Genomic DNA, 12,604 nt, shown 5'->3' on the forward strand with positions numbered 1-12,604 from the left:
AAAGAGATTTTGCTTTCATGAAGTAGAGGTAAACGGTTTATTGCTTCACATATCCTGTGGTCATGTGAAGCAACACCACATGACCTTTGCTTGTTTTGTTGTTCATCCTTCATTTCGAAGAAGACTAAGGACATCAAACTCTGTCATCTTTCTGATTGCTCTAACTTTCCTTAACAGTAACAATGTGGGCATGCCCCAACCTACAAAGATCCCAGACTCCCCAGGGACGAGTTTGCTGGGGCTAGGAGAACTTGGACCTCAGATCCCAGAAGTCTTCATATCACCCAACTTGGTTCTAAAGCTCCAGTATCTGGTAAGTCATTTCCTCAGCTTGCACATCAACCTCCCACCTCCAACAATGGAGAAGTAAGGGATGACTGACAAAGCCAGGGCAGCGTGGGGAAGCAGTACCAGATGTGTGGGGAGGATCTGCTGGGATTCTCTCAGATCCCCTGAGACTTTGTTTACGGAACAAGGTAGGGGAGGAGAAAGAGGAGCACAAGGGGGTCTTTTGGAAAGTGCTGAAAAAAGACTTGTCTTGCCACGCTTGGCCACAAGCCCATGACTCCAGCCCTGAGCACTTCCTCCTTCTCTCCTCTTTGATCACATTGGAAGCAAGGGCACTTGGCTCATCAGAATACTCTTCCTAGAGTTTTTCAAGTTACCAGCAGCCCCCACTGCCTTCCTTTTAATGAAAATCGAGGAGGGGGGAAGAAATGTGTGCAGAATTGTAAGATGCATGAGTTATGCAATTAAGATGGCAGGCTTCAAGAACTAAAGGACCCTTTGGGATCACATCTTCCTAGCTCTGCTCTCTACTACCTGTACTACCATAAGCAAATGACTTCAACTCTGAGCCTCACTTTCCCTAAGATTAGACTGGACTAGATTACCTCAACGATCTGTTATAGCTCAAGACTATGAATCTATGAAGCCATTCAATGATGGAGAATATTTCACCTACTGTAGCAGCTATCTTTGAGTAGCACTAATTTGTTAGAAAGTCCTTCCTTACTGGGCAACATGCCTGTAATCATAGCTACAGAGGAGACTGAATCTGCCACATCCTTTGAGCTCAGAAAACTCTGAGCTACAGTGATCTATGCCAAATCAAGCGCCCACCCTAAGTTTGGCATCAGTATGGTAAGCCCCCAAGCAGTGGACCACGAGTTCACCTAAGGAATGATAAACTAGCCGGGGTCAGAAACTACACAGGCCAAAGCATCTGTTATGATTAAGAAGGGGTTGGTATCCAGAAAGGTAAACTGATTACAAGGGCCAGGCTGGCTTCATCAGGAACTGCCCAGGCCAGATGACCCTCACTTCCTAATTTGATCAGATCACTAACCTGGTAGATGAAGAGAGAGCTGTGGGTGCAGTTCATCTAGAATTAAACAGGGCTTTAATAAAGAATCACATACTTTTTTGGGGGGAGAAGATGAGAGAAATGAATGAGACAATAAAATAATCAAATGGCATCAGAAACTGGATGGCTAAACTCAAAGAAAAGTTCTTAATAGTTCAATGTCCATGTGGCAGGTCTCCAGTAGAGTGCCCCAAGGCTCTAGGTTTTCCATTAACATTTTTATCAGTGACTTGAATAAAGGTATAGATAGCATGCTCCTCAAGTTTGTGGTCAACACAAAGCTGAGAGGGATGGCCTACAGACTGACTGGATGACAGAATGGGAATTCACAAAGATCTTTTTAGGTTACACCCTGGGTCTGAATCTCTTGAGATAAAATGCAATAGAAATGAAGTCTTACAAGTATAATATAGGGGAGGCAGAGATGGATAGCAGTTAGTCTGAAAAATATCTGGGGGTTTCAGTGGGCTACAAGCTCAATATGAATCAATAATGTGTTGTGGCAGCCCAAAAAATGTTAATGAGATCTTGAACATGCCATCTGTGCTTTTATCCAAATCATTAATAAAACCATTCATGGGGGGAGGGGCAGCTGGGTAGCTCAGTGGATTGAGAGCCAGGCCTACAGATTGGAGGTCCTGGGTTCAAATCTGGCCTCAGCCACTTCCTAGCTGTGTGGTCCTGGGCAAGTCACTTAAACCCCATTGCCTAGCCCTTATCACTCTTTTGCCTTGGAACCAATATACAGTATTGACTCCAAGATGGAAGATAAGCATTTAAAAAAACAACAACAACACATTAAGCCTCAATTCAAGTCCATGACATATGAGCATCTATTGAAGGAATAAAGCTTGAATATAAGCTTGAAAAGAGAAGACTCAGAAGGGACTTGATAACTGCCTTCTAGAATTTGTGCAGAAGAAGGATTAAATTTGATCTTTCTAGCTTCAGAAGAAAGGAGTAGAGACCACAGAGGCTGATGCAAGCTCAATGTAAAGAAAACTGTTCGGTCATTTTTCAGTTGGTTCCAACTCTTCATGACCCCATTTAGGGTTTTCCTGGCAAAGACACTGTAGTGATGTGGGCTGAAATGTCCCACAAACCCTGCCGAGTAGCTGTAAACAATCAAAAGAACATGGAAACAATTTCTAGTTGATTAGTATGGGGCCACCTTTCAGAAGCTACATATGGATTCCTTACATTTACAATGATGAGAAAACTCTTTATATCACATAACCGAAGTCCTTGGTTCAGATTCCCAGGCACACAGGACTAGGTTCAAACCATGCTCAATTTCCACTAACACACTGCCTTTCCTAGAGTCTGCACAGAAAGAAGCAAAATTTGACCAAAAGTTGCCCTGGGGTGTTTAACGTATCTTTGGTATGCCATTTACACGTGGTTTGCTTTCCCCCTCCCCAGTGGGCAAACAGAGTGAATCATGGGTAAAACCACACAGACCAAAGTGGACTATGGATAAAGTGACATCAGTTCCTTGGATACAAAGCAACAACCACCCAAACAAATGATCCCTTCTTTAGTAACTAATCAAGATGAAAAGCATTCCTGAGAACCCCTTGCCCTCTTTACTTCCTTACCTCACTTATGTTACCCCCCTATCTATCTCCTCAGGACCTTGCTTACTTTACTTCTCTCCTTATCTGATGTCACTTACTTAATGACTTCTTTTACTAGTTCCTCTGTTACTATAGTCTCTTATAACAAAGCTTGTTCCCTCAGCTTGGAGTCAGTCTGAACTGTCAATTCCTTGGACAAGATCCTAACTTTACCCTTGCCCACATCAGTTCGGGCATTCTGGGTTCTAAGCTCCCAACCAGCTCTGACATTCTCTGTTCTAAGGTCTCTCCCAGCTCTGACATTCTCTGTTCTAAGGTCTCTCCCAGCTATGACATTCTCTGTTCTAAGGTCTCTCCCAGCTCTGACAATCTGTGTTCTAAGCACTCTCCCAGCTCTGAAATTCTCTGTTATAAGGTCTCTCCCAATTCTGATATTCTGGGTTCTCAGCTCTCTCCTAGCTCTGACATTCTGGGTTCTAACCTTCCTCCCAAGCTCTGACATTCTCTGTTCTAAGGTCTCTCTCCCAGTTCTGACATTCTGGGTTCTAAGATCCCTCCTATCTCTGACATTCTCTGTTCTAAGGTCCCTCCCATCTCTGACATTCTGGGTTCTAATCTTCCTACCAAGCTCTGACATTCTCTGTTCTAAGGTCTCTCTCCCAGTTCTGACATTCTGGGTTCTAAGATCCCTTCCAGCTTTCACATTTTATGCTCTAAAATCTTTCTTACTCCAACATTCTCTGTTCAAACTGTTCTAATATCCTTTTCACTTAGACATGTTCTAAACCTCTTCTAGCTCTGCCATTCTATGTTATAAGGTGCCACTCAGTTGTGACATTCTGTTCTAGGTCTATTCCAGTTCTGATATTCTTCATTCTAAAGACCCCTTCTTAAGTCCTATCATTCTAGATTATTGGGATTGGGCCCCTAAAATCATACCTTCTCTACCTCATTTCCTGGCTCACCTTTGAAATGCTAGCAGTAAAACATTGTGGAGGTTGGGGCAGCTAGGTGGCTCAATGGATTAAAAGCCAGGCATACAGATGGGAGGTCCTGGGTTCAAATTTGATCTCAGGCACTTCCTAGATGTATGATCCTGGGCAAGTCACTTAACCTCCATTGATTGCCTAACCCTTACTGCCCTTCTGCCTTGGAACCAATACCCAATATTGATTCTAAGACAGAAAATAAGAGTTTAAAAAAAAACAGTTGAGGACTATAAGAGCATGTGATAAACATGCGAAGGACCTAGCTACAGGAATATGACCTGAAGTCTCTGTTTAAAGCCTAGTTTAACAAATACAAGAGTGTGAATCACAATCCACTTTGAATATGAGTCATTCATAACTGAGGACAGTTAAAGGTGCTAAGGACCTGTAGTGATGGAGGGCCTGGAGATCCAGAGGTTAGTAGATCACTACCAGATGGAGAGGAAAAGGATGTCAAACAGGGAGACTTGGGGCACAGAAGACAAATTTTCCACAAGCTGTCTCCATCTTAGGGGCAACCCTTTCCAACTACTCAGCTACATCTCCCATGTCCCTGGGGTATGGTGGGGAAGCTAATGGTTTCTTTTCTCCCATCTATCCCTTCAACAGAGGTCTAAGTGTCTTCAGAACTATGGAGGGATGCTGGAATTCTGGAGTTGCCAATGCCTCCCATGGAGACTTGACTTTCAGCATCTTCCGGAACTACACAGTGCTGAATATACCCCAGAAGACAGCCATCGCTGTGTTGTGCTCCCTCCTGGGTGTCCTGTGTGCCCTGGAGAATGCCATCGTGCTCTTCCTGATCTTGTCCTCCCCAAGGCTCCGCAGAAAACCCTCTTACCTATTTATCAGCAGCCTTGCAGGGGCTGACTTCCTGGCCAGTCTGTTTTTTGTCATCAGCTTTGTAAATTTCCATGTCTTCCACCAGGAAGACTCAAGGGACATCTTCCTGCTGAAGCTTGGGGGTGTCACCATGACTTTCACTGGCTCTGTGGGCAGCCTGCTGCTGACTGCCATTGACCGCTACCTCTGCCTGCGCCACCCTGCCAAGTATAAGGCCCTTTTTACCCGGGGAAGAGCACTGGTCATGCTCACAGCCATGTGGACCATCTCAGCCGTGGTCTCCTACCTGCCATTAATGGGGTGGACCTGTTGCCCCAGACTCTGCTCTGAACTCTTTCCCCTAATTCCCAATGATTACCTGCTCAGCTGGATTCTATTCATCGCCATTCTGTTTGTCGCCATCTTCTACACCTACGCCTATGTCCTCTGGAAGGCCCACCAGCACACGTCCACTTTGGTAATGTACCAACAGAAGCGCTTAGCAGGCATGTCTCGGATGCGGCTGGACGTGAGGTTGGCCAAGACGCTGGGAGTGGTCCTGATGGTGCTGGTTCTATGCTGGCTGCCTGTGCTGGCCCTCATGGTCTACAGTTTGACTGCATCTTTGAATGAACACATTAAGAAAGTCTTTGCCTTTTGCTCCATGCTATGTCTGATCAATTCCATGGTGAACCCTGTCATCTATGCCCTGAGAAGTAGGGAGATCCGCGTCTCTGCCAAGAACTGTCTGACCCGGTGGAAAAATATGCTCAGAGGCACTAGGACAGACAGCATGGAGGATGCTCAGAAGTCTTCAGTCACAGAAACAGAAGGAGAGACAAGAGTCACCTGATCCCCTGATCTTGGCCTCCCTGTTATCTTGGTTCATTTACTTCTATTTAGGTTTCTGATATCAAAAGTAACAGGCATTCCTACTTTCCCAAAAGCACTTTTTATTAACATTAAAACATTTTTTTCTTTGAGTATAAGTATAACAGAGGCACTTTGGAATAGTAGATAGTAGATAGAAAGGTTTTAAGGTTGGCCTAGAAGCCAGGAACAACTGAATTCAAGTCTTGCCTCTGACACCAGCTGTGTGACCTTGGACTAGTCATTTAACAGAGCTCAAGGCACCTCCCTCAGGCTCTAAGTTTCAGAGAAGTTGCTGACCTGAATTGGCAGAGGGAGTTTCCCAGTCTGTCTAGAGTTCCAAGGAAATCACGGGTCCAGTACCTATCCTTATCCTTCACAGTAAAAAGAATGTGCAGACAAAATGTCAATGTTATATTCAGAGATGGGATATGCAGCTATCACACTAGGGCCAAGCTAGTATTGGTTATCAATTGGTTATCCAATACTGATGAACCACAGGCAGTCTTGAATCCTTCTCCCAAGGAGTGAAAGAGTTTGTTTTTCTCTGAGAAGGATCAAACTTTGTTGATAAAATACCACACATTTTGGGCACTAAAGTATTAAAATTCAAATTTTAAAAGTATTAAAATTTACATTTTAAATTATTTTTTTTAACCCTCACCTTCGGTCTTGGAATCAGTTCTGTGTATTGGTTCCAAGGCAGAAGAGTGGTAAGAGCTAGGCAAGGGGGGTTAAGTGACTTGCCCAAGGTCACACAGCTGGGAAGTATCTGAGGTCAGATTTGAACCCAGGACCTCCCATCACTAGGCTTGGTCTTAATCCACTGAGCCACCCAGCTGCCCCCTAAATTTTAAATTAAAAAAATTTAAGTATTGAAAAAAATTTTAAGTCACAACTTAAAAAATAGCAGTAAAAAAAAATGTGGTATGAGTAAGGGAGCAGCCCTACAAGGTGAGTGGGATGGGGAAGTGGCATAACAGAAAAACAACCCCATAGTCTGTGAGTTTTGCATTAGTATGAATAATGAATCCCTTGAAGTGGTTACATGAGTCTTCAATCTGCACTATTGAAGGTCACACTTGGGTTTCCAGCCCATTTGAAATAGACAGTATGACTCTGAATCATGTCACTACCCAGGATTCATCACTCACCCTAATTATCTGCACTAATCAGAACCTAATTGTATGGAGAAGTTTTCAATATGAAGACAATTTTGTGCCAGGTGGAACCTGAAAGAAGCAATGCAAGTTAGATATATGCAGCCAGACTGGTGATGATCCGCTCTCTTTCTCACTCTGGAACTAGTCGAGTCCGCCAAATAATCCCTGAATAGCTGTTGACTCTGGCTCCAGAAGCTGCTCACTTGGTCTCCCTGGAGGTTCAAGGCCAGAAGGGGGAGATGGAGAGGGAAGGAGGGTCTTCTCACCATCAGCCCAAACCCTCCTTTTCCCCTACCACAGTCCAAGATGGCAACCGAGAAGCTCCATCAGGCCACGGGGGCTGAGTTTTTAATAGCTTTCCTGGAGGCCACATCTTGGTCAATGGGTGATTTCGAACTCATCAGTTCATCCCTTTGTTGACGAAGCTCAACCTGCCCTTGTACTATAGCCTTAATAGGTCATGGGCCATCTGATGGAGCTCCTTGTGGAAGACCTCGGGCTCCTCCAGTTAGGTTTAAAAAAGCCAAGTGCCCCGGTGGAATTCCCCCACTGGCCAAAAAGAATTTCTGAATGCTAGCACTAATGCAACAAGAAAATGGTTGCATTCCATGCTGAGTGTGTTGTAGCCAAGCTACCTTCCCTACCCAACATACTGGTGTATTGGTGGTGTATTGGTGTATTCTATTACTGAGGCAGGATTTCAAGAACCTGTGACTTCCTCGAGGAGGGAAAGATCTTCCAACATTTTCATGCTGTGTGAAAAGTTGTCTGTAAATTGCATTTTTTGAGTAAAAAAAATTTTTATATATATATACAAGTCATTTCTATACCTTTAAGACTTTAATATCTGGGGGGCAGATGGGTGGCTCAGTGGATTGAGAGCCAGGCCTAGAGACAGGAAGTCCTAGGTTCAAATATGTCCTGGCTGTGTGACCCTGGGCAAGTCACTTAATCCTCATTGCCTAGCCCTAACCCCTCGTCTGCCTTGGAACCAATACATAGTATTGATTCTAAGGTGGAAGGTAAGGATAAAAAATAAAAAACACACAACAACAACAACTTTAAGATCTGGGGCAACTAGGTGGCTCAGTGGATTGGGAACCAGGCTTAAAGATAGGAGGTCTTGGGTTCAAATTTAGCCTCATGTACTTCCTAGCTATGTGACCCTAGGCAAATCATTTAACCCCCATTACCTGGCCCTTACCATTCTTTTGCCTTGGAATCAATATATGTATTGACTCTAAAATGGATGATAAACGTTTAAAAAAAGAAAAAGATTACAAAATCAATCATCCCATATTTACTAATGTGCAACCATTGCTTCTTCCTCAAGCCTTGGGAGAGGAAGATGGGGTGCTGGTCTTGGACACAACCTCAGTTCTGGACTCCAGGTGAATGTGATTCCCACTGGTACACATATTAGATCTGGAATGCTACTAGAAAGAGATACTCCTTCCTTCTTAGGAAAGGTGAAGTTGCTTTGGCTTGGCTGCTTCCTATATGCACCTGCTTGCTGTACACCTGTGAGTTGTGCTGTTGGAGGTGGCAGATGATTCTCCTTCCCACTGGCCGTGGAAGTCTCCTGGCTGAAGTGCCAGTTTCTCTGATTTAGCTGTAGGAAGGACAGACATGGACCAGGATCTAAAAACAGATTCTGATCCTTGATTCCTTCTTGTGCTTCATAAAAGTCATCACCACCGGCTAGCAGGAACAGTGCAAAACTGATACACAAAGTGTATCCCAGTGTGATTTTTTGGAGGACAAGACGAAAGATGAGTTTCTAAGAAGGGGCTCCCGTGTTCACTGCAATAAACCACTCAGAGCCCGAGGATTCCCATGAACGATTACATTAATAAAAGCACACTCTGATCCTCAGGGAGCTAAAAGCAGCTGGTTCTCAAGAAATGTTGTTGAGTTCTGAGAATCTTTTAGATGCAATTACAGATTTAAATACTCTTTCTATATTTATACACAATTTATACTCTTTGCCCAAAGTCCCCCAGCTGGGTTTCAGTTCAATCCACCAAGGAAACTATAATATTAACTGTCTGTTCTGCAGCCTTCTGGCTCACAATAGCCCAGATTAGCAGTATGGGGCAGGAGGGAGGAAGAGGAGGTTGTTCAAACTGCCTCAGGTCTGCTAGCATCCTGATCCACAGCAGGCTACTCCTTGACTCCTAACAGTCAACAGCCCAGAAGACCAGCATCACCAAGAGTCTGATTCACAAGAGGACAATATCCACCTTCCTCACGGTTGCAGTAAAGCTGAGGAGTTCCTGTTGAAAAAGCAACAAAGCCCAAATGGCTTAAAGACAGGGTATGCCAGACACAGTTAGTACTGGTTCCCAAGAGCCGATTGATCAATTTTCAGTGTAATCATCTACACTTCAGAAATCAGAAAATACTACAAAGCAGGGTTTGATTTCTTGTTTTGTTGATTTCTAGACTTAAGATAATGTTAATAATGCAGATTTAACTTAAAAGTGTTTCCAGGAGCAGTTAGGTAGCTCAGTGGAGACAACCAGTCCTAGAGATGGGAAGTCCTGGGTTCAAAACTGACCTCAGACATTTCCTAGCTGTGTGATCTTGGGCAAGTCACTAAACCCCAGTTGCCTACCCCTTACCACTCTGTTGCTTGGATTGGATACTTGTACTGGTTCTAAGACAGAAGTAAGGATTTTTTTTTTAAGTGTGTCCAACATTCTTTTTGGGAGAGATGGTAAAGCATTGACCATCCCTGCTTGGGATCCACCTTGCTTATTCTACTGTCTCTGGACCAACCCAGCTCTTGTCCCAAGCAGGAAGAAGATTCTAGATTTTATCATTTCTTTCTTCACTCCACCACTTCTGCAAAAGCAGAAAAAGCAGGGGGGGGGAGTGGCAACAAACCCTCACTTCTCCCACAGACGTTGTTTCTGTTTTCTGACCTAATGCAAGCAAGTCTCTCCGTTTCTCCCGGCTCGAGGAGGAAGGTAGGTGGGGATGGCGGCAAGGCATCCTGCGGCTGCTGCTAGATGACTGTAGTTACATTGTCTTCAGCCCTTTCCTGGACTAACCAACAGAAGAATCCTCATTTCAGCCACCTTCGCCCAGTTCTAGGGGCCACCTAGTGGTCCCTCAGGGAATGGCATATGAAATCACAGGCTCTCTACATTGAAAGGTATTTCAGAGGTCACTTTGTCTAACCTGGTCTTGAGCAAGTCACCTCATTTCCCTAAGGCTCAGTTTTGCCATCTACAAAATAAAGCTGTTGTACTAGATGTCCTCTGCCTAAGGCTATTTTTAGCCTTCTATCTATAATCCAACAAAACTAGGATTCTCCCTTTATTCCCCAATTACTCCTTGAAAAGTGGTTATTCAACTTAAAATTGAAACAGGAAAACATCAGTGCCTAGGAGAACTTGCTACATTACAAAGCAATCATTGCCATACTTGGACAGCTTTGGTTGTTCGAATATGTGAATGATAATGATAATAATTTTGGTTTCTGTAGTATACAAAGGTTGACAGGATCCTTCCCTTACATTATCTCATCTGAATCTCACAAGAGCTCTGTACAATAAGGGCTGCAACTATTGTAATGCCCATTTTACAGATGAAGAGATGACTAGGAGAGACTAAACCAAATCAAAAAGCATTTATTAAGTACCTACTGTAACTAGGAGAGATTAAGCCAAATCAGAAAGCATTTATTAAGTACCTACTGTAACTAGGAGAGATTAAGCCAAATCAGAAAGCATTTATTAAGTACTTACTTTGTGCCAAGCATTGTAGTGCTAAGTGCTAAGGACTCAAAACAAGGGGGAGAAGGAGGGACAGTCTCTGTTCTCAAGGTGCTCACAGTCTAATGAGGGAGACAATGAGGAAATAATTATGTCCAAACAAATATGACAAATTGGAAATCATAATCTCAGAGGGAAGGAACTAAGACTGAGAAGAACTCAGAAAGGCTTCTCACGGAAAAGGGATTTTAGTTGAAATTTGAGGGAAGGCAGGAAGCAGAGATGAAGAAAGAAAAAGTTCCACAAATGGGGGAGGGCAAGTGAAAATGCCCTGAAGCAGGAGATGAGTGTTTAGGTGAAGGAAAAGGAAGAAGGAACACAGAGTATGTAGAAGGGAGGAAGGTGTAAGAAGATTGAACAGGTAGAAAAGGACCAAATAAAGAAGTGCCTTAAAAGCCAAACAGAGAGCTTTCTAAATGATCCTGAAGGCAATAGGGAGCCACTAGAATTGACTGAATATGGGAGTATATGTTCACACTTGAGATTTAGGCAGTTTAGTTGGGCAAACACCTGGAGGCTGGAATGGAGTGGGTAAAAACAAGGCAGGGAGACCAACCAGTAGGCTATTGCAATAATCCAGACTTGGATCTATTCCAGGGTGGTGACAGTATCAGAGGAGACAAGTGGGCACATCTGAGAGAGGAGAAATAATAGGACTAGGCTAATAATTTGGTATAGAGGATGAGAGTCAAGGATGGCCTCTTGGCTGGGCAATTGGGAGAATGGTAATATTCTCAACAGTAATAGAGTCGCAGACACTTCCTAGCTGTATGACCCTAGGCAAGTCACTTAACCTCAATTACCTATACCGTACCAATCTTTTGCCTCAGAACCAACACTCTAAGTCAGAAGGTGAGAATTTTTTAAGAAATAGTAACAGAGGGAAGTCAGAAAAAGGAGAGGGAACATTTGGACTGAAAGATATTAAGTTCAGTTTGGGATGTGTTGAGTTTAAAATGTCTCTCAGACATTGAATTCAAGATGTTCAATAGGCAGTTGGAGTCATGAAGGAAAAAGTCTAGGATTGGACAAATAGCTCTGGGAATCATCTGCATAAAGATCATAGTTGGATCCTCATGAGTTGATGAGATCACCAGATGGAGAAAAGAAGAGAGTGGAGGACAAAGCACCTGGGGTCACCATTTTTATTGGGCATGACCTGAATGAACCAGCAGAAGAAACTGAGAAGTAGGCAGAGTGGTGGATGGAGAAACAGGAGTGAGCAGAATCAGAAAAACTTAGAAGAGAGTATCAAGGAGAAGAGGATGATTGTCAGTGGCAAAGGCTTCAGAGAGATTAAAAATGATGAGGTCTGAGAAAGTCATTAGATTTGATGATTAAGAGAATACTGGTAAGAGCAGCTGGATGGTTCAGTGGATAGAGAGAGATAACCCTGCAGCCTGGAGGTCCTGATGTTTTGGGGTATAGGGGTGTACCTCTGGTGTTCAGGGAAGATACCTTTCTCAAGAATGCAAGACTGAAACTTAGCTTAAAAGTAAAGAGAGATTAGTAATGTTGAATTTTCCACCAGCAAGACAGCATGAGTGGAGCAACCTGGGGGTTGCACCCCCAATGCCTCAATTCTGGGGGTTTTATATTCTTTTTGGCAGTGAGGACATGATTCTGGAGCAAGGAGTTGGGGGAAGGTTTGCCTGAGGGCATGGGGGTGGTTCCCTTGATTTGCAGGATGAATGAATGGGGTGTATCTCTTTGTCCATCTCACTTCAATGAGCAATCAAAGGAGGGCAATCTCCAAGGTCACATGTTTTGGGTTGGGAGTCAGCAGGGCCTAAGGGAGCAGAGGAATTTCCCTGATAATAGTTTGCCTGAGTTTCTGGGGGTACCATGCCCATGTCACTGGGTTCAACTTTGACTTCAGACACTTCCTAGCTATGTGATCGTGGGCAAATCACTTAACTCTAATTACCTCACCCTTATAGCTCTTCACTTTGGAACTGATGCCTAGTATCAGTTTCAAAGCACAAGGTAAGCATTTAAAAAAAGACAACTTTGGAGAGAGCATGATGAGGTCAGG

At 43.7% G+C, this 12,604-nt stretch overlaps 1 protein-coding gene across 1 annotated transcript; it reads left to right on the forward strand.

The window, feature by feature from the left end:
• The first annotated feature begins 125 nt into the window (after positions 1–125).
• Positions 126–7,573, forward strand: CNR2 (cannabinoid receptor 2). The gene is made up of 2 exons (XM_007491299.2): positions 126–313; positions 4,542–7,573. The coding sequence occupies exon 2, from the start codon at positions 4,564–4,566 to the stop codon at positions 5,605–5,607; it is 1,044 nt and encodes a 347-aa protein (XP_007491361.2). The 5' UTR covers positions 126–313; positions 4,542–4,563; the 3' UTR covers positions 5,608–7,573.
• Positions 7,574–12,604: the final 5,031 nt, after the last annotated feature.

This window comes from Monodelphis domestica, chromosome 4 (assembly GCF_027887165.1).
Source record: "Monodelphis domestica isolate mMonDom1 chromosome 4, mMonDom1.pri, whole genome shotgun sequence".
NCBI lineage: Eukaryota > Metazoa > Chordata > Mammalia > Didelphimorphia > Didelphidae > Monodelphis > Monodelphis domestica.